The 22,395-nt window shown below is 43.1% G+C and overlaps 1 protein-coding gene across 1 annotated transcript in view; it reads right to left on the bottom strand.

Moving 5' to 3' along the window:
- CTPS2 (CTP synthase 2) overlaps window positions 1-22,395 on the bottom strand; it is a 137,273-nt gene that overhangs the window by 5,622 nt on the left and 109,256 nt on the right. The window contains exons 16-18 of the mRNA XM_065414159.1: window positions 14,094-14,149; window positions 11,871-11,967; window positions 6,168-6,312 (exon numbers count right to left, since the gene is read on the bottom strand). Of these exons, the coding sequence (XP_065270231.1) occupies window positions 6,168-6,312; window positions 11,871-11,967; window positions 14,094-14,149 (298 nt within the window). The remainder of the gene's footprint in view (window positions 1-6,167; window positions 6,313-11,870; window positions 11,968-14,093; window positions 14,150-22,395) is intronic.

The following is a 22,395-nucleotide window of genomic DNA, read 5'->3' as shown; positions in this document are numbered from 1 at the left end:
AAAGGTTCAATTCACAAATGGACTTAGGTGCCTGACTACCAACATTTAAGTACACCAACGTTCACAAAACTGCTACCTAACCCTATAAGGCTCCATTTCCACCAGTCAGCACCTACAAAGCTGCCTAACTCCTGATGCCATCTCACAGCTAACGAGCTGATCGGAGCTCTTGCTGACATCTAAGCCCCAGAAAGATTCTCAAACTAGGTGTTCCCCTAACTATATCACCTGCAAGGCCTGATCCACTAGGCATGCTCAGAGCACACCTAACCTCTACAAAAGGGGGCAGAAAGCAGGTCAGGAATTTTTCAAACTGGCTGGGGTGTGCAGCTGTATGTCTAGAATACCCAATAGCGAAGGTGCTTATCTGGGATGTAGGAGACCCCAATTTGAATTCTCACTCTGCCTGATTTGGAGCAAGGACTTGAATCCAGCTCCCTGACATCCCAGGTGAGTGTCCTAACCATTGGGCTATGGGCTGTTCTGGAGGATGGCTCATTCAATTGCTTCTGTTGAAGCTGTTCCACTTTGAATAAGTACTTAAATATTCATTGGAGCAAGGACTGGAACCTGGCTCTCCCACATCCTGGGTGAGTGTGCTGACTACTGACTATAAAGGGGTGGAGTCTCTGTTTTTTGTAAGAAATGGCTGACTTGGCTTAGACACCTCGCTCCAGGAAAAAGTTCATGGCTAAGAATCTAAAGCAGAGACAAGTGCCTAAGGCACAGCTCAATAGGAGTTAGGTACCAAAATCCCTTTATGCATATGGGCCCTAATCCCCACCCCTACATCTCACTCCTGGCTAGCTTAACGCTCCCCATTCAGTGCACAGGGAGTCTGGGTGCCTAAGTCAGGGTTGAGAATTCTAGCAGACTGCAGGACACCTAGGAGTTAGTGTTGCAATGCTTATGTCCTCTTTGAGAATCTACTCCTAACTCATTAGGATTAGGAAGGAACTTCCCCTATAGGTTTTCCTGTAATTGTCCACTTCAGGGTCTCTTGCACCTTCCTTTGAAGCATCTGGTGCTGGCCACTGGTAGAGGCAGGGTACTAGACTAGACAGACCATTGGTCTGAACTGATATAGTAGTTTATAATTGGCGGGGGAGGGGAACACCACGAGAGCATCCCCTGAAACTAGGACTTGGCATTGCAAGGGTAGTTCCCCTCTGACACCCCCTAGTGTCTGCCATTCTGGTTCTGCAGTGGTCTGTGGCTTCCTTGGCCCAGCCCTCCAGCCAGTTCAGTCCCCTTCTGGTATTACAACATTCCAACATCCAAACAAATGGTTCTTCTGCCTCTCTTGGGTTATTCTGACATTCCCTGCTCTTCATCCCTACGCCCAGGCTCTGCAAAGTTCTTCTTTGCACCTTAAACTGAGCACTGCACTCCACAGCTTTCTCCCTAGTGGCTTTTTTCCTCCTAGCAGGTTTCCCACTGTTTCCCTCTACAGGGACTCTGGCAGTTTCTCCCAGGGACCTCCCTGCTTCTTATAGACCTGACCTCAGGGTCTTTCACATGGCTTCCTCCTCCTAAATATTCTCTCTCAAGCCTTGTTATGAGGCCCACATATTCATCATACTAACACCTGTCCCATTAGCCCCACCCACCTCAGGCTGGGATATAGTTAATTACGGCACAGCTGAGACCAGCCACTTTCCCCTTATAGAGGCCAGTCTTCCTGTGATGCAGTTCCTAACTTCCTATTCTACTATTTTCCCTGCCAATGCTGGATTGTTTCCTACTTTACACTATCAGTGTATTGCCTACTACAGTGTGCAAAGTAAGGAGCTTCCACCACTTTTCTAGGGAGATTATTGCAGAGCCAGATATATCTTGTCATCAGAGTTCGTGCTGATATTCAGTCTCAATTCTCCCTTTCTTAATTTCATTCCATTATTCCCAGTGGTAACCGTTAAGTAATTCCTCCCCATTCACAAGGCTGCCCAGGGCAGGAGGGAGGCAAAAGGGGCAGTTTGCCCTGGGCCCCCTGTTTGAGAAGGCCCCCAAACCAAATGGCGCTGTGACCCCACATGCCAAATCACAACGCCTAGAGTGGGGAGCTGGGCCCAGCCCCATGGAACAGGAGCTCCTTCCGTGGGGCAGGCTCACTCTCCAACAACCCCCCACCAGACCTCCCCTCAGTCAGTGGTCATTTTTTTTGGAAGGGTAGAGGGGTCTCTGGCCCATTCATATTTGCACCCTTCAGATATTTGGATATTGTATCCCTTCCTTAAGTGTCATTTAGCTAAACTACACATGGTTAGTTCTTTTACTTTTTTCTTCTCTCAATCCCTCTAACTCGTCAATATTCTTCTGTTAATGTGGTTATCAGAATTTAATGGAATACTTCAGAACTAGGTAGAGAAGGATGGTTACTCCCCTGCTCTGCATTTTTCCAAGTGGAATCTCATTTCATTCTTTTCAACTCATGTTTCTAAACTGTCCAAGTCCTTTTGTATCATTCCTGTGCCCTGACTGGTGTTTCCAATTCCTCCTAAATTAGTATTGTTTGCAAATGTCATTAATTTATTGTTACCCCCCTGCTCCAGACCCATTAATGAAGTTATTAGAAAAGACCAGGCCTGATGATTCCTGTGGTTTCCCATTAGACACCTTCTTTCAACTTTACATGGTGCTGCTTTTTTCCCCTAATTAGTTTATTGTACTTCAGTGGCTTTATAACCAACATGACATTAGCTAATTTCTACTACTTTTTCAAGCAAGATTTCACAAGACCCAGTACCAAATTCTTTACTAAAATCCAAATATATTACTTCTGAAGTTCTCTCTTCATCTACAAGCTTTATAATCAAATATTTTGTCTGTAAATATTTATTCTTTATAAACCCATGATGCTTATTGCTCATGGTCCCTTTTGGATTTAGGGATCAGAGCTGCTGTAAACTGACATAGCTGCACTGAAGCCAATGGATATACTCCAATTACACCAGCTGAGGATCTGGCCCTAAATGTTTAGTGATTTCTTTTACTTAATCTTTGTTTCATTACTTTACCAAGGAGAGAAAATATATGTATAGGATGGCAATTGTCAAGAATCACATTTGTTTTCTATTTTCAGAATTGTCTGTTTGTTTTTCTCTGGCATCTCCCTAATAGTCTGTACTTTTTCAGAAATACCCTTTCATTTACTAGTATACTTAATATCCCCTAGGATGATCAATAGTTGGAATGGCTGATTAGTAGATTTTGAATTTTTTAAATGTTCTTTTACCATGCCAGAGACATACACCACGCTCCTTTACGCATTGAGAACAAAGGGGCACTTTAAAGAAATGAAAGGACATTTCATTTAGAACCAATAAAACTGTACTTCCCTTTCCGATTTATAGATAACCTGTGTAATGCACTACTACAGGAGGCCATCAAATGAAACTCTGAATTTGAAAACGGGATAGATAATGTTATGACCATGCCTCTTATAACATTTGTAGCAATGGTTAACAAATAGGGCTGTCGAGCGATTAAAAAATTAATTGCGATTAATCGTGCTGTTAAACAATAATAGAATACCATTTATTTAAATATTTTGGATATCTTCTACATTTTCTACACTGTCAAATGTTAGAGCCTACAAGTCCAATCAGTCCTACTTCTTCTTCAGGGAATCGCTCACACAAACAGGTTTGTTTACATTTGCAGAAGATAATGCTGCCTGCTCTTGTTTACAATGACACCTGAAAGTGAGACCAGGCATTTGCATGGCACTGTTGTAGCCAGCGCCACAAGATATTTACATGCCAGATGCGCTAAAGATTATGTTCCTTGATGATTCAACCACCATTCCAGAGAACATGCGTCCATGCTGATGACAGGTTCTGCTCAATAACAATCCAAAGTAGTGTGGACTGACATGTTCATTTTCATCATCTGAATCGGATGCCACCTGCAGAACGTTGATTTTCTTTTTTGGTGGTTCGTGTTCTGTAGTTTCCGCATCAGAGTGCTGCTCTTCTAAATGCATGCTCCACACTTCATCCCTCTCAGATTTAGAAAGGCACTTCAGATTCTTAAATCTTTAGAAATCTCACATTGGTATCTTCTTTGCATTTTGTCAAATTTGTAGTGAAAGTGTTTATAAAATGAACAAGTACTAGGTCATCATCCGAGACTGCTATAACAAGAAATATATGGCAGAATGAGGGTAAAACAGAGCAGGGAACATACAATTCTCCCCCAAGGAGTTCAGTCACAAATTTAATTAATGCATTATTTTTTTAACGAGCATCATCAGCATGGAAGCATGTCCTCTGGAATGATGGCTGAAGCATGAAGAGGTATATGATCTTTAGCACATCTGGCACGTAAATATCTTGTGACGCCAGCTACAACAGTGTCATGCGAACGCCTGTTCTCACTTTCAGGTGACATTGTAAATAAGAAGCGAGCAGCATTACCTCCCATAAATGTAAACAAACTTGTTTCTCTTAGCCATTGGCTGAACAAGAAGCAGGACTGAGTGGACTTGTAGGCTCTAAAGTTTTACATTGTTTTGTTTTTGAGTGCAGTTATGTAACAAAAAAATCTACATTTGTAAATGGCACTTTCATGATGAAGAGATTGCACGACAGTACTTGTATGAGGTGAATTGAAAAATACTATTTCTTTTATCATTTTTACAGTGCAAATGTTTGTAATAAAAAATAATATAAAGTGAGCACTGTATACTTTGTATTCTGTGATGTAACTGAAATCAATATATTTGAAAATGTAGAAAAACATCCAAAAATATTTAATAAATTTCAATTGGTATTCTATTGTCTAAAGTGCGATTAATCACGATTAATTCAAAAAACTTAACCGCGAATAAAAAAATTAATCACATGAGTTAACTGTGATTAATTGACAGCCCTATTAAGGTAATACACCTCTACCCCGATATAACGTTGTCCTCCGGAGCCAAAAAATCTTACTGCGTTATAGGTGAAACCGCGTTATATTGAACTTGCGTTGCTCCACCGGAGTGCGCAGCCCCGCCCCCTCAGAGCACTGCTTTACCGCGTTATATCCGGATTCGTTTATATCAGGTTGCGTTATATCGGGGTAAAGATGTATTTGAATATTATGATTTATAAGAGATGGCCTGCAGAAGTCAGGAAGGAGGTTTTCCCTATATGTACATTATTATGCAGAAGTCAGGAAGGAGGTTTTCCCTATATGTACATTATTATACAATGGCCAGGACCATCAGAGTTGAAGTTCACTTGCATCTGAAAGATCTGCTGTAAACTATTAGAATCAGAATACTAGCAGTTTGATTTGGCTTGGTAATTATTATGTTCCTATTGAGTCTTCGGAAAAAAAGCAAAACTGGTAAGTTGTGCACTTTGCTTTCAGGATCCAAAGTTGGATCTGAGTAGGTTATCTTACAGTGGTCTATATTTTGAGAAGCTTTGCCATTTTACCCTAGGTTTCCCCTGGCCTCACATGCTCTTTATAATTATTACTATTAACATGGCATCTTTGATCATTAAAGCATTTTACAAATATGAATTAATTAACACAGGCTGAAAAGTATTGCTATAAAAATGAAATGTCCCAGGAACTTTATCTTGGTTACAGAGACAGGTCTGGGGCTGTTGGGATCAGAGATCTTGGTTTGGCTCAGCCACAAAATTATGACCTAGGTTCAAATCCTCCCCAAACTTGCGTTTTGCTTTGGGCCTTTTTCTGCTTGCTCAATATTATTACCTCGCTGCAACAAAATAACCTTGACATTCACTGTTTCATTGTTATGATCATTCACATACAGATAGGTAAGAACTTCACTTAACTGCATGAGCTGCCAGCAGACCTTTTTCCAGGTAAAATAACTATTAACACAGGTGAAGTTAGAGGGCCAGACACCTCCTGTGAGGTGAGAAATAATTTTCCTGGAACTGATTGCAGCCAGTCAGGATGTACTTATTTGCATTTCATAACTGTAGTACTTTATTGTTTCTGATCCTACTATTGTTAGTCTCCGAGGAGGAAAAATACAGAGATATGGCTCTTCAAATGACTGTTTTCAGCCAATCAGGAGTCAGGATTTCTCATAAATGTAATAAAAATCAATATAAAAAAGCCCCCTTCCCTTCCTGATTTATTGTATCAATAAAGGATAGTCCTGCTGAAACTGCAGGCAAACAAGAAAATAATAACATTACCTTGGAGACAATTTACATCCACGTTGCAAGTATGCACTGAGTGTCCCAGTTGCTGCAAGCAAGAGACCAAGGTATGGAGGTGAGGGCTTCATAGGTCTCGAGGAAAACTCTGGATGAAACTGGACACCAACAAAATATGGGTGATCTAAAATCCAAAGGGCATAAAGAAAATGGTAAAGGCTAGAAAATAGAAGAGAGTTCTTAATAAAGCTACTTTATAAGGAAAAAGATTTAACACAGGACACTCAAGGTTTCATAAATACCTCTCCAAATCTTATAATTTCATATGAATTTAATGGGGAAAAAGATCTTAATATTCTTTGATTAAATACAACAAAGGAAAACTGAATACAGCTATACAGGCTGTAATATGCAGATCTGAATGCCAATAATAGCACAAGCCACTCGTGATTTCATTCCCATATTTACTATGAAATCACTAGAATGCACCGAGTGTGCTTAGGCTTATCTCTCATATTTACACTGTAGTTTAATCTCTACATATTTTGTGTGCATGTACAGATACACATAAATCTAAGCACAGTGTGCATAATAAACTGTCAGATCCTGCAAGCTGCTGAGTGCCTTCAACTCCCACTGAAATAAGTAAGTGTCAAGAAGGCCCACTGGCTGGAAATAGGAAGAGAATGATGACCCCATTTTGTGGAGGATTTTGATATTTGGTTTCATTCTGACTTGGAACACAATCCCAAAATACTGTAATTATCCACACAAGGGAATGGAGCTCTGGCTCAGGTGTAGTCTGTGTGGTAGGCTGCTGCAGAACCTAGAAGCCCTGAGGTACCCTGACTCCAACGCAGACTGCGTGACGGGCTGCCCCAAAGCCATGGAGACGCTGGAAGCCTGGGCTACTAAGAAGCTGCAAAGCTCAGAGCCAGGGTTCCCTTGCTCTTGGCTCCCCATCAACCTGCTGTGGAGTCAGGTGGACAAGCTGGCAGGAAATCATCTCTGTGAAATGGTTTGATTTCAACAAAAGGGCAAATTCTGACAAAATGTTTTGTTGGTATTTTCCTGACCAGCTCCAGAGAATATATTTACTCAATCTTTTCAAGTAGGACAAAGGAGCTGATCAGATGTCCCAGTTGTGTGTACTACTGACCTGCAACCTTTGGTATAAAATACTGTAGAATAGAAATATAAGGATTAATTGCAATAAGTATGGTTACTACTAACGGAGAAGACTTTTTTTTTTCCCTCTAAGGAGAACTCTCTGTTTTTTCCTGATGGGGAATTCTGACTGGTAAATGGGAATTGTGTGACCTTAATTCATTCATCCCATGTGTATGCATTGATACAGTTTTTAATTACATGATCACATACTGTTTTTTCCACAGGACCCCTGCCTCATTCAATGAAGGGATGGACCTGCTCTGGGACTGAATCACGGTTGTGTAGTGAAGGAGGCTCTGTAGGATCCCTGCTTCATTGGTCTCATGGGGAGGACAGCTGAATGCTGCCCTGAAGAACTGGATTCTATCCCTGCCTCTGTCACAGAGTTTCCATGGCTTGCTGGGCAAGTCACTTAAACCAAAATTTTCACAGGTGGTCACTTATTTCCTGGGTTCCTTACTTGAGACTGTACAGTCTGATTTGCAGAAGTGATGAGCACCCACAGCTGCAACTGAAGGCAATGGGGCTGTGCTTTGAGCAAGTACTATTTAATGCTAAGTTACTCTGAAAAATCAAGTTCTAAGTGTCTCAGCTTGGTTAGTGGATATGCTCGATTAACCTTTGTGCCTCATCTCCCCATTTGCAAAATGGAAATGCCATCCCTCACCTCACAGGAGTGTCATGAAGATACATTAATATTTGTGGATCACTCTGATATTACAGCAATGAGCACCACAGAAAAGTCCTTGAGGAAATTAATACTTCGGTCTTCAGAGCAGGGTTTGGATAGTGTGCAGAAAATAAGGCCTGGTCCATGAACAATGAAAAGCAAACAAAATATGCCGATTCAGTAAGCACTGTTCATTCTGTTCACTGAATGAGGAGGGGTCCTGTGGAAAAACTAGTATGTGATCATGTAATTAAAGAACATTAAGTGGTCATGTTAGAAAAACATCTGGAGAGCTTAAGATCACCTGAAGACACCAGGTCTATTTGTTGGACTGTAGCAAAGAAAATGGTCAAAGGCACTGCTGATGCTAGCACTAATAGCCACATCTACTCTAAGGCTGTGCAGCTATACATTAGAATGACCCTTACTATAGCTTGTGTGTGACAGAGAAGACAATGAACATATATTATAAATAGTAGTTTATCACATTCAATATAAACACTGAAAGTAATAGAGTAGCAGCACTGACTTTCTAAAGCCAACATAAAAATAGAATAGGTATATGTTTCTCTTAAAAATAGAATAGTGTGCTTATGTTGAAGCAAGATGCGTCTAGTTTATATCTCCCATTGTTGTATGCATGTTGGTGTAGCCGTACTGATCCCAGGATATTAGAGAGATGAGGTGGGTGAGGTAATATCTTTTATTGGACCAACTTCTATAGGTGAGAGAGACAAGCTTACACAGAGCTCTTCTTCAGGTCTGGGAAACTCAAAAGCTTGTCCTCATCAACAGAAGCTAGTCCAAAATAATATATTACCTCACTCACCTTGTCTCTCTAGTTTAAATCTGAGCATTTAGGTAAGGTTACTATTTGAAAGAAAGTAAGGGGAAATGTTTTAGGACATTCCTGTTCCATACACCTATTTCTCCCACAAGGATGCTGCTATTAAAGCCCTAAAGCAGTTAACATTGACCATTATCAGAGACAGGACATTGGACTATATTGATCATTGCTCTCTTCTGGTACAACAATTTCCAAAACAGTTTCCAGTTCCAGTGAGTTCCGCTGCATTATCATAGAGTTGGTGGTTACAGGAAAAGTATGTTTTCCTATGACATTGAAAACCAGGTGTACACTACTTTTACAATCACTAATATATCACTGCAAAGCATGCCATGTAAGGTATCAATGGAAAAGCTGTAATCTGCTAAATATGACAATCCTGTTTATATGCATATATCATCTTTGTATCTGAAGTTATGAATATTTGCTATGTATTTGTATCTCAAACATGGATTGTGCTCCTGGCTTATACCCCACAGACAAATTTACATTCAGGCTAGCCATCACTGGTTGATGGGCCATCCATATGGTGATGGGCCATTGACAGGAATCAGCTCTTCAGTGAGCCCTTCCTGAAGATGCCACAGACAGTGTGGAGCCAATGGCTACCCATATGAATCAGCAAAGCATGTAAGGACATGTGATGAGGACATGTGAACTAAGACTCCATCTTTTGCAAGTAACTTTCCATGCTCATGTGATCCGGGACTCCATATTGGCCAGTAACTTTCCATGCAAGAGTTGAGCTAAAATTTGCAATCTGTGACATCACTGCTTTGTCTTCATTCCTGCTTCTCATCTCTGCACTGTGATTTTCTAAGGAAGCTTTGAACATACGACTGAATGACCCCTGACCTGCTTGGGTGAACCAGAGAGATTTTTTGTTTACAACCTAGTAGATTCAACATCACTGCTATGATCCTGATCTACAGATTCTGAAAATCACTTGTAATGTATCTGATTCTCTTAACCATTTAAGAACTTTTTTTCTTTTTATGTTGTTAAACCTTTAGTTTTTAGCTACTAATGGACTGGCATCAGCTTGATGTTGGGTAAGATCTGAGTTATATATTGACCTGGGGAGGTGGCTGATCTTTTGGGATTGGAAGAACTTTATATATGATGAACATGGTTTTCAGTAACGTCTCATCATAAAGATCAGATGTCTGGGTGGTGATAAGGGCTGGTTGCCAAAGAGGGCTGTGTTGTTAGCTTCTTGTTGACCAGTGTGGTGCTACAGAACCTCATTCAGTTACTGGCTTGGTACATCTAATGTTAGAATAGCCACCAGGTTTGGGTGTGTCTGCCCTATTTTTATCAGTCTGTCCGGAATTTGGTATTCTCAGCTGAGACTCGCACCAGTCAACAAGGTGGTTACAGGAAAAGCATGTTTTCCTATAACAATGAAAATCTGGTAGTTTTATATGTTTTAAAGGAATCTGGTTCCATTGCTTGTTTCTTTTAGGGAACCATGCTATATTGTAAAAGCAGCAAAACAAGATTATTGCAAGACATCAAAATAGTATCTGTAGGGATATTCTTCTGAAATGCTTTGCCTACCCTATTTGGTAGAATATATTTCTGTCCCCAATCTCTAACTCCCCTGAGGGGATTGTTTTTCCCCTTCAATGATCAGAGCCCCTTTGCAAACCATTGTGAAATAATTCCAGGTTTTACTGCTGTTCTTATTCCTCTCGTAGTAACATATAATTTAAAAACCCTGCCCTATTTCATTATGCTCCCTACATAAATCATTTCATCCAAAGCAAATGAAATAGCCTTCTAATACCAATTATCAGCAGGTGTAGCAGGAACAAACTATACAAAAAATTACCATGAGAGTTATTTGATTATGAAAGCTGATGTACACCTTAGTGGCAATCTACACTGCAGATGTTTGACATGATAGAAATACATCTTCATTCAAACTCTGGTTCAGAATTAAAGCTTTCTTCTTTGACAGAAACAGAAATATAACCTTGTGTTTTAGCAGTTTATAATATCCCACTTGAAAGGTATTTTGGAAGCCTGAATAACACATTATGGTGTGTAAAATTAATTCACCATTCATGTCTCCAGAGAATCCTTTCAGAAACAGTGTTCTGTCCAATAACAATTTGCCTTTAACTTTGATTCTGTATATAATGGCTGAAATTTTAGCTAACAGTTAACATTTATTAGACTCAGTGACTTAAAATAGGGATGAATTAGCAAGGGGCTCAAAAGAAGAAGAGAGCTATTATCCCTCCTGGCAGTACAATGTTAAAATTCAACAAAGTAAAGTCAAGGCAATCTGCAGAATAATTTCTCCTTTATGTTTTGTGTCTTCTGGAGGTCCTTGCCATAGAGGAGAAAATAAATCTTATTTGGTGTAGTAATCCAAATCTACTGAGTATCCATATTGCTAAAACCCACCTGTTTGAAGTAAAAATAGTTAACTTCTTTGTGAAGGAACAGAGCTTGCTTTCTAGACAGTGGTTCTCCTGGGTTTCAGGGAAGAGACACATAAAGGAGTTGTGTGTTTTGTTGTGGGTTAAAGGTAGAATGGTAGCAAGAATCCCATCTGGCACTCCCTTTATTGAGTTTATTCAGAGTTATTTGGACAATTAATAGCCGCAAAAAGGCTATCTGCTCTTCAGTAAAGGCAATAATCCCTTCCAGACTACCTGTTTGAGGAGAAGAAGTTATTTGGCTTTTTTGATGCCTCAGCCACTACCTTATCTATTGGTTTGGCAAACACCTTGCCACCTGCGTATTCTGATGTGGTCAGGAGTTGTTGAGCTAGGATGTCAGCCTTTTGGAAGAGAGCCGCATGACTCCTTGACACTGCATTGTACGTATCGTCCTAGAAGAAAAATGGAGGGGAGTGGTTCCTAACATATTCTGGTTGGAGCCTCGTCCCTTTGTACTAGAGCAGTCAGCTAATGGGGACCTCATAGGATACAAGAATCATTTTTGGCTTAGTTAGTAATGTTTTTATATACAGTTCACTCTAATAATGTTCTCACTTATTTAATATATGCAGAAGGTGTTACAAAAAAACTGAGCTACTTACTTTCCAGTTCAATGATCTCCATTCTACTCCCTTCTGTGTCACGGCCAACAAATTTCAAACCTTTCTCTTCAAAGCAGCCAGTCAATTCTGGATTTACCTGGAAAATTGAAAAATACGGGTAGTAATTATTGTAGTATTTACATAGTTAACAAAGGTAGATAAGTTTTAATTTTTAAATATATATGTAGGAAAGTGGGGGGCTGGGAATTATCCCTTGTTTAAAAATTGTGCAGTGGAAATTTGTAAAATTGGTGATTCTTACGTAATATGTAATTAAACAATGTTTTTTAAATGTGAAATACATCCAAAATACTAAAATGGCTCCTACTAGTATACTATATTTGTATCAAGCATGGTTAATATTCTAAAACATGTATTATGTAGCTAATAAGCAAGTATGTTTCTTAAATATAGTCAACCTTAAAAAAGTAAGTTGGTGAACACTTGAAGTCCTAAAGGAAAACAATGCCCAAGTAAAACCCACATGACTCATAAAACCTAGAATAAACAACTTCATACAGCACCTTCTCATACATACATACCCACAGATACTCACAAATATAGGATATTCCTTTCCCAAGCAAATTAACATTTAACAACCTCAGCCACCAAGTTGATACCCAACCAACCTTAACTCTGCTCTATGTGGCTTGTCAGTGTTCCTGTAACTCATTATTTCCTACACTTGATTTCAGCATTATTTGCCCTAAGGAGCTGTGCAATTTTAAGTAAGGTTTGGACGTGTGGGGGGTTGTTGTTTGGGGGTGGGGTTTTTTTGTATTTGAACTACATCGTGTTTATTATTTTGCTATTAATAAGGAGTGTTACTACATTGCATGGTTGGTAGAATAATAGTTATTGATCATTAGGCAAGAGAGAGTGTACAAGGGGCTCAGTGGGCTGGGCAGCCTAGTAGTTAGTGTACCCAAATTCCAGCCCTTTGCCTCTCTCTCAGGGCAGCAGAGGTATCTTTTCCTGATCTTAAGCCAGGGATCTTTGGCTTCCCACCCACGTCAAGCTATAGGCCCTTAAGAGGATATAGTAGGGGAACCTGTGAGAAAGTGACACCAGCAGAGTCCTCCCTGCAGTAAGTCTAAGTTGCTCCCCTGAGGCACTTCCTACCTATAGATCCCTTCAGTTTGTAGCATGCCCCTATAGTCCAAATGAACAGTCAATCCCCTTACACCAGAAGAATCCAAAAGAGCAGGGCTCTGCCAGACTTGCTGGTTCTTAAAGAGGGTGGTGGCTGGCAAAGGCTCTGCCTGTGGGCCTTGCCCACTCTGTGGCCCTCTCTCAGGCTCACTCTTCTGTCTGGCTTCCCAGAGAAGGATTCCTCTCTGCTACAGTCTGTTCACCACCCTTTGGCTGAGCTCCTTTTAACCCAATCCTCCAGGCGGAGCATGCTCGGCAGGTCTGGAGGCACAGGGCAGCCAGGGCCCAGTATTGCTTTTAAACCCCTTCAGGCCCTGGGTGGGGTTTGTATATCCCATCACAGAGAGGTACAATAAATGTGTAGTTTTTGCAGGGCATGCAGCATGAACTGAACATGGTTTGCAGAACAGGAGTGCTATCAGAGCAGTGCAGCCAGGAGCCAACATTCTTCTTTTTATTTTGTCATTAGTACTTGCTACTCAGAGTCACACAAATGTGATTCCCTCCCCTATTGTGCTGGTGTTCACTGATATAGATGGAGGCCTAACAGTCCCCTATAACTTTATTCAAGTAACCAATCAAATCATTTCTCATAAGCCATCTCCCCTTGTGATGCTTCTCTTCTAGTCTGCACAGCATAAGTGCGGCTTCCCCTAAGATCACTCTGAAAGTCTGTTGACAGGAGGGGCTCATACAATAAGCTGCAGTTACCTCATTTTAGAGACAAGTCTGTTACCTATGTGAATTATCTGAGCTCAACCAGCCTGAGAAGCAGTACACCTAATCCTGCTCCCAATGAAATCAATGGGAGTTTTACCATTAACTTCACCAGGAGAAGGATTAAATCCAGTATCACTCTTCAAGCTAGGTCTCCTAAGCTGCAACATTGTCTGCAAACCACAGAACCCTTTGAAGTACATCTAAATAGTACCTACTATTATACCAACCCCCTAAAGCCTTGTTTCACCCTTATTCAGGAAAACTCCCATTGACTTCAGATTAAATAAATTCTTCATAGTTTGCTAATGCTATAAATTCTCTACAATATAAATTATATTAGCAATGCCTTACCTCATACCGATGCCTGTGTCGTTCCTCCACAAAATCTTCATTACCATAAAGTTTCCCTGAAAATAACACAAGGGAAATGATTAATAGCAAAGTATTGCTTCTATCAAACATTTCTAGAAAGCAGAAGATACAGCTCTTACAATGTGCCATAGTGTTTCTAGTGTTATTCTTTTAGCTCATAATGTCCTGCACATGCTCCATGAAATCTAAATTCCAAGAAATTTCTTACACTCAAACAACCCAATTGTATTCACTATGCCCCTAACACAATCTTTGCTTGTGCTTTCCTATCTCACTACTTGTTTATCTTTCTTTATTACTATTTGACCCATATAATGTTAACTTATCCAGTTGTTTGCAGTGTTGTTGTAGCCATATTGGTCCCAGGATATTAGAAAGACAAGGTGGGTGAGGTAATATCTTTTATTGGACCAACTTCTGTTGGTGAGAGAGACAAGCTTTCAAGCTTACACAGAGCTCTTCAGAAGAAAAAGAACAGAATTTGGTCCAATAAAAGATACTACCTTACCCATCTTGTCTCTCTATCTTACCGGTGAGTATCAACTTCTGCAAGTAAGATTATGAATAACTTTTGTAGACTGTAGAGCTTAGACACCTCCACCCGCAGGCGCCACCCCCGCAGCTCCCATTGGCCGCGGTTCCCGGCCAATGGGAGCAGTGGGGGTAGTGTGCAGAGCCGCCTAGCCACGCTGCCACCTAGCCACGCCTCCGCCTAGGAGCAGCAGGGACAGGTTGCCGCTGACAGGGAGCTGCCCAAGGTGAACACTCCCCAGATCTCCCACACCCCAACCCCCTGCCCCGAGCCCCCTCCCGCACCCAAACTCCCTCCCAGAGCCCACGCCCTGGACCCTCTCCCATGCCCCAGCCCTGCACTCCTTCCCGCACCCAAACTCCCTCTCTCTTAGTTAACCTGCATTCTTCACTTACCAGCACCCCCCCCCATTCCCCCAACATGCATACAGTTTTTACTGTAACTTTTTTGAGATGGGGCGACCACATCTGCACACAGTATTCAAGACATGAATGTACCATGGATTTATAGAGGCAAAATGATATTTTCTGTCTTATTATCTATCTCTTTCCTAATGATTCCCAACATTCTGTTCACTTTTTTCACTGCCGCTGCACACTGAGTGGATGTTTTTAGAAAACTATCCACAATGACACCAAGATCTCTTTCTTGAGTGGTAACAGCTAATTTAGACCTCATCATTTTATATGTATAATTGGGATTATGTTTTCCAATGTGCATTACTTTGCATTTATCAACATTGAATTTCATCTGCCATTTTGTTGCCTAATTACCCAGTTTTGTGAGGTCCCTTTGTAACTCTTTGCAGTCTGCTTTGGACTTAACTATCTTGAATAGTTTTGTATCATCTGCAAATGTTGCCACCTCACTGTTTACCCCTTTTCCCAGCTAGAAAGTGATGAACTTCTAACCGAAGTTCTAATTAAAGATAATGGACCAAATTCTGCTCTCTGTTACGCTGCTGTAACTAAGATTAGAATCTGGTCCAATGTATTATTGCAAGACTGAACTGCTGGAAGACATCTCCAAAAATTGCAGTGTGAAAATACAGAGATCTGACTGAGGTGGTTACAAAAGTTAATCCTAGGGAAACCTTTAGAACCCCTCATATTCCCATTCTAGTTGTGATTTATGAGGAGTGGGAGCAGGATTTCCTTCTCCAATACAGATTATCAAAGCTTTACGCATTCCTCTGACACATATGGCCATCCAAGCTACTCAAAATGCTGGCACAGATTTACAACATATCGCTGCACCTTAACATTAACCTTTCTATAAGCAGATGATCAGGACCACATAATAACTGCAGTATAGCAACAGGAAAAGATTATACATGATGAAGTGTGTATCCATATCCTCTCTAGTGTTACCCAAGCCACATAGCTGATTGTCAAAAAGCCATTATCTCTAAAATCACTTTTTCTTTTAAATGGGTATATATACTGCACTTTCATTTCCTGCCAAATTACATATGATCTTAAAAACTCGAAAAGCTACTGTCTACAAATCTGAGAAGGCTAAACATTTTTTCATATCCCAGATGAATGCTGCAGGCAGAAAAGATGAACAGGATGATAATGTAGCAAGTACGTCTGAATCTGTTGATGGACAAAGAATTGTATTGTATCAAAGTTTTATCATCACCTTATTTCCTTTGTGAGACCTGCTAATAGGTGACCTACATTAAGCATTATTGCAGCTTTTGAAACATGTGGCTGAAATTGAATCCCTGATATGGTATTTCTTTTTGCCTACCAGCTATGATAAGTAACTTAACTTAAACCACTTCTCCATTTTGACCCCACAAAAACAAAGAAACAAAAACCAGAACACTAATATATTAGTTTGTGGGGCTGGGAGGTAGACCTAAGCTGGGCTGGGGGGTTGGCTTGTCTCTGGCACCTGGCCCTAGACTATGGTTTGGGGGGGCTGTGGGAGGCCCAGGACTAAGATTAGAGCCCTATTCACAGCCCAGAGCCCTTTTGGACCGAACCCTAACCCTAGCAGTGAGCTGCCTGCTGACACAAACCTTAGCAATAGCCCAGGACTCCTTGCCAGCACAACTGTAACACAAGCCCAAGGGTGAATGCCGGCCCCAACCCTAACTCTAGCCTGGCAAGCACTGCTAGCCCCAACTTTAAACTGGGACCACCAGTAACTAACTGTAACTGTAGCTAGGGGACTTCTACCACCTGTGGCAGGGCAGACTTGCTCCAGCCTACTTTCTAGCCCACAAACGGCTCAGAGACCTTCTTCTGGTAAAACACCTCTTGCGGTTCATTTACAGGGTTCTTTTCTAGAACCTTTACAGACTGTGCTGCAACGTATCAACAGTCCCATGGAGCCCACAGCTCCTGTGCCAAGGAGGAGAGAGATCTCTTGTGACTCATGCTACCAGGCAGCTGGCCTGGGGCTGGGGCTGCCCCTCCCCCATTCTCTTTCCCCTTCCATACTTCCTTCCTGCACCTTTTGGGCTAATGAGTTAATTAGTCTTTTAACTCTCTCCATCCCATCCCCACTTATCAACTGGGCACAATGCCCATAGTCAGGGTGCTGTGGGGCAACTAACTGGAGTTGTAGTGATCAGAGTGCTGGCTCAGCCACTGTTGCCCCTGCACTCTGACACTCATCTCCCCCCATTACCTGACAATCAGATTTTTCTTTCCCTGTGCTTTTCCTTGCTTAGCAGAGGCGTCACGCTGTGAGGGTTGCTCTTGGTCCCTAGGGTGATCATCAAGGTTGTTCTTGTGGTGTTCACCCATTTTCCATCCACAGCACCCATGCTTGGTGGGGGGAGGATGTCCCCACAGCTCCATTTCAGCCCACAAGTCATCACACAATGTGCATCCTGAAGGGTTGCTCTCCCTATTCTATCACTTTATACCTGGCAGGGGATCGAGGGCACTCCCCTCATTCCCCTAATTAGTCAGGACCTTGGGCTCTCCCAACCCTCCAAACTGTGCTGAGCTGCTTCTCCTTGGGGTGCACCATGGGGTACTCCCTGGGCCCCTCAACCTCTACTAAGGAGCTCTGCTTGTCTTTCTCCACCATTCCTACTTCCTTAATTACTATCCCCTCCTGCTCAGTCTCTTGCAGGACTCTGTTTTCCTCCCCTTTCACCTGCGTTAGGCTCTGTTCCCTAGGGATTTATAAATTTGCTCCTGCTGGTTTGTTTTTTCCCTTGCTGTAGGGATCCATTTCCTCCCACTCAGATTTTCTCTTTCCCCAGCTGCGGCCCCCAACACCACCTTGTTTTCCTAATAGGAAGGGGCTCCAGATGGAACCCAACACAACGGGGTGGGGCAATCTGTCCACTACCCCAGCTTGCTTCCACTTACCTCCCCCAGATTTCCCAGGGTACCTCTGCCAGAGGGCTGCACTTTTTATCTCCATGAATACACTCTCTTCTCACACTTGCCCCTGGAACCAGCCAGTAGGGTTGCACCAACTCCTGCCAGACTGGGGAGCAAGCAGAGGCCCTATCTATCAGGGGAACTGTGTCTACCAGTTGACATTTCCTTCTCACCATTACTGGAATGGTGGACAATTTTTCCTTTTTTACTTTCTTCCAGTCCTGTCTCAGATGCAAAACTCAGAAAACCCATATTCCATGTTCGGGTAGTCCTTTTCTAAGTGACCCTGACACCTGCACAGGAAATATGTCATGGATCGAGCCCTGGCCAGAGCTCCTCTGCGATCTTCCTTCTTCCTCTCCACACTCCTGGCTGCTGTGGATTCCCCAAACTTCCTTCTGCGTTTTGATCCTTTATGGAGTTGGCCCTCTGTCCTGGGGAATTCCACCTCTGTGAACCCCTCTGTCAATTTTACCAACGCATCCAAAGTGCCAGATTGATGCCATCTAACCCACACCTGTATGTTCTTGGGGAGGCCCTGAGGGAACTGTTCCAACACCAGAGCATCCATTATCTTCCCCACTGTTTGGATGTCTGGCCTCAGCCAACAGGTGGCCCAATCCATCAACTTTTGGGCAAATGACTGGGGCTGCACCGCCTCATAATCCTTGCACCTTAGAATTTTGTGGCCATTTCTCGGTGGAGGCTGACTAGATCTAGGATGGCTGCCTTGACCCCCTCATAGTCTCTGGCCTGCTCATTATTCAGGGCAATATAAGCCGCTTGAGCTTCCCCAGCCAAACAGGTTTGGGGTTATCAGTGAGCCCCAGGCTAGGTTGACACTGGGGCTGGCAGGTGGCTCTGGGCTAAGGGTTATGCTTGAGGCTGGCAGATGGCCCTTGGGTAGGGTTAAGGATGGGGCTAGCAGGTGCCCTTGTGGTAAAGGTTGGGCTGGAAGAGCATGCTAGGCTTGGGTTACAGTTAGAGCTGCCCGAGGGATCTGGATTAGGGCTAAGAGGGCTAGCAGAGGGCTCCAGGTTGGGGTTAGCTTTTGGACTTTGATTAGGGTTGGGGCCAGGCAAAGGCCTCCTGACTAAGGTTAGGGTTAGCAGAGGCTTCAGTACTAAGATTAGGGCTGTGGCCAACAGGCAATCCCAGGCTAGTGTTAAACTTTGGACCAGGAAGCAGCCCTGTGCTACAGATAGGGTTTGGGTTGGCAAGAAGTTCTAGGCTAAATTTGTGTGGCTATGGTTGGGGCTGTGGCTATGGTTGGGGCCAACAGGTGTCCTGCAACTCAGATTATGGTTCATACCAGGAGGGGGCCCCAGGTTGGGGCTAGGGTTAGGGTTGGTACTAGCAAGAGTTTCTGGGCTAAGATTTGGTTTCAGTGTGGCAGGTTGCCCAGTGCTGGTTTTAAGGTTGGGGCCAGCATATGGCCCGAGGCTAGGGTTAGCATTCAGGCCAGGAGAAGCTCTCATGATAGTGCTGCAAATAGGACTGGCAGAGGTTCTGGGCTGGGGTTAAGTTTGGAGTCAGGTGATTGACCAGGGCTAGGGTCATAGTTAGCACCTAACCCAAACCCAGGGCCTTTTGACCTATGTCTACACTGCAGCGGGGAGAGGGCCTCCCAGCCCAGGTAGACAGATTCACACTACTGAGGCTCAAGTTAGTGCACTAAAAATAGCAGTGCAGACATTGTAGCTCGGGTGTCAGCTTGGGCTCTTAAGATCACCTACCCCCTAGGTCTCAGCTCAGGTGGCTAGTCCAAGTCTCCACCAGAACTTCAACATCCACACTGCTACTTTAGCACGCTAGCTCGAGGCCCAGTAGCGTAAGTCTGTCTACCCGAGCTGGTAGTCTCACTCCTAGCTGCAGTATAGACACCCTTGCTGGCCCCAATACCAATCCTAGCCGAGAACCCACTGCTCTTCCCAACCATACCAGTATCTCAGGGCTGCCTGCCAACCCCAGATCTATCCGTAGCCCAAATGCCTCTACTGGGCAAAATCCTAACCCTGGATTCAGGGCATCTGCCAGCCCCAACCCTAGCCCAGGGCTGTCTGCCCGCCTGAAGTCCTCCACTGATCTGAACCCTAACTTCTACCTGAAGGCCTCTCTTAATCTCAACCCGAACCCTAGCATGAGACTGCCTGCCGCCCCAAATCCTGACACTAGCCTAGGGCTATCTACCAGACCCAACTCTAACCTGGGGGCTGCACGGTGGCCCCAACCATAGCTCTAGCCTCTGTTGGCCACAGCCTCTGCAAATCCCAACTTTATCCTTAGCCTGTTGGCTTCTGCTGGCCCCGACCCTAACCCTAGTCCTGGAACCTCCGCCAATCCCAACCCTAATCCTTCCCCAGGGTCGCCTGCTGGCTCCAACCCTCATCCTAAACTAAAGGCTTCTGCTGGCTCTGGCCCCAACCTCAACCCAGGGACACCAATCCAGCCAGCCCAAACCCTAACTTTCTGCCAGCCCCAACCTTAGCCCAGGGACCTCCCGCTGGCCCCAGCCCTAACCATAGCCCAGCAGAAGCCCCCATGCTAAGGTTAGAGTCACGCCAAGAGGCTCAATTTCTTTTTTGAGTTTTTGTCTTTATGGTTAAAGACTTTATAGAAAATACTGTTTTCATTTGATTGTCATATGAGTTCTTATGTTAAGTTGTTTTCTAGAAATTTCATCAGCAGTATTTAAAAACAGGCAAGTGAAGGAAAGCAATGCCGGATTGCTTAAATTCATATTAAAATCAGTGAAAGTCTTTGCGATGTAAAGTACTGTCTTTTAATTTAAGATGAAGGTATCGCCATCACTCTTATATAGCTGGTAGCACATGGAAACTCACTAATCCACTGAATAGTGAGTGATCACCTGAAGAAGATGGATTTCTAGGAGTTTACAAATGATATTCTGACCTCTTCAGCTGTACTGGAAGTTTATAGGGCAGGGCAGGGCAGGAAGGTGAATTCTCTCAAAATCTTAATTCAACTATATCTGGTTCTGTAATGGGGTCAGCACCCGCTTTTCAGGAGCACCCCCCCTTGGTCGATGGTTTCTTCGGCGGGTCTTCAGTGACTCACTCAGCTCTCTGGTCAAGTCACACACACTGTCTGTAGGTGCAACAGAACAAAACCCTTCTGGGGCATACAGTCTTTACCTTCTCCTGGCCCTGGTATGGGGCCAGACCCCAGGGTTTCTGCCCTAGAGACACTGTCGTCCTGCAGCCCTCCCCAGGCTCAGTCCTTACTCTGTCCCAGCAGTCAGCCAGGAGCTACTTCTTAGCTCTCTTGGTCCCTGCCCACACTGAGCTGTCCATAGTCCTGATGTTCTTTCAGCCATCCAGGAACACAGTCTTCTCTCTTCCAGATCCAGGCAGCAACTGATTGCCTCTGGCTCTGCAGCTCCTTTTTATATGGCCCTCCTGGCCCCTCCTGCAGCCCTTCGGATTGGCTGCTTCCCCTACAGCCACTGTAGGATGCTTGGAGGACTTCTCATCTGTTCCTCTCTGGGACGGAGTGTGGTAGGACCCCAAAGCCTCCGACAGGGGGCCTCTGGGCCTAGTCCACCCCATCACAGGTTCCCAGAAAAAAACCCAGACACTCAGTTATATCTTAATTACAAGCCAGTGTCTTGCACTGATGTATATTTTTAAATATTTTCTAAAATAGAGGAGAAAATGTTACACTTCAGTAAGCACATTCAGCTCAGGAAGGTTTCAGTAAAGGGATGGCTTCAAGGGACAATATAAAATGACTCTTTGTAACATCTGCCTGGGCCAAAAATGCATCTCCAGAAATAAAGGGTATCTGAACTACTTATCATAAATAAAGATTTCTATTTTGTAGCATTCTTTTGTTCCTGACTAATCCCACTCTACCAACAAGTAATCTCATGTATATTATTGGGGACTTTGTAATGTATTTGGGTACAAAATTATTTGGGGGAAAGAATGAAGTATTTTTCTATATTGTCTGAATGGAATGTCACTCATAGCATAGAATATTTATCATTCTGAAACAAATGGTCTCCATTAGCTACTTAATGGGTAATTTCTTTTTTGTGACGGACACATTAAGAGATAGCTGAAGTTCCTGTCTACTAAATGGAATGAAGCACTTAGACAAGAATCTGAATTCCCAATGTAGTTTGGGCATTTATTCACTTCCTCTATTTTTTCACCTCATATGTAAAAGTAAGAAAGGAGGAGGCTTTGGCTGAGTCCTCTAGCAGTGGACTGTGGAAGTTCACGCAGACAGGCATCCTTTAAGTTAATCAGAAGGAACATATTAGATGAGAGAAGGTAAGCAGTGTCTGTTTGCCCTAGAATTCTGGCTAGAATGAACATGACTGGATTAAATCCACACTCAGAGCATTGGGAATGAATGTGAAGCACACTGG

The sequence above is a fragment of the Emys orbicularis genome, chromosome 1 (assembly GCF_028017835.1).
Source record: "Emys orbicularis isolate rEmyOrb1 chromosome 1, rEmyOrb1.hap1, whole genome shotgun sequence".
NCBI classification, from domain to species: Eukaryota; Metazoa; Chordata; order Testudines; family Emydidae; genus Emys; species Emys orbicularis.
The sequence above is the reverse complement of the archived record's forward strand: the minus strand, read 5'-3'. Positions and strand labels throughout refer to the sequence as shown.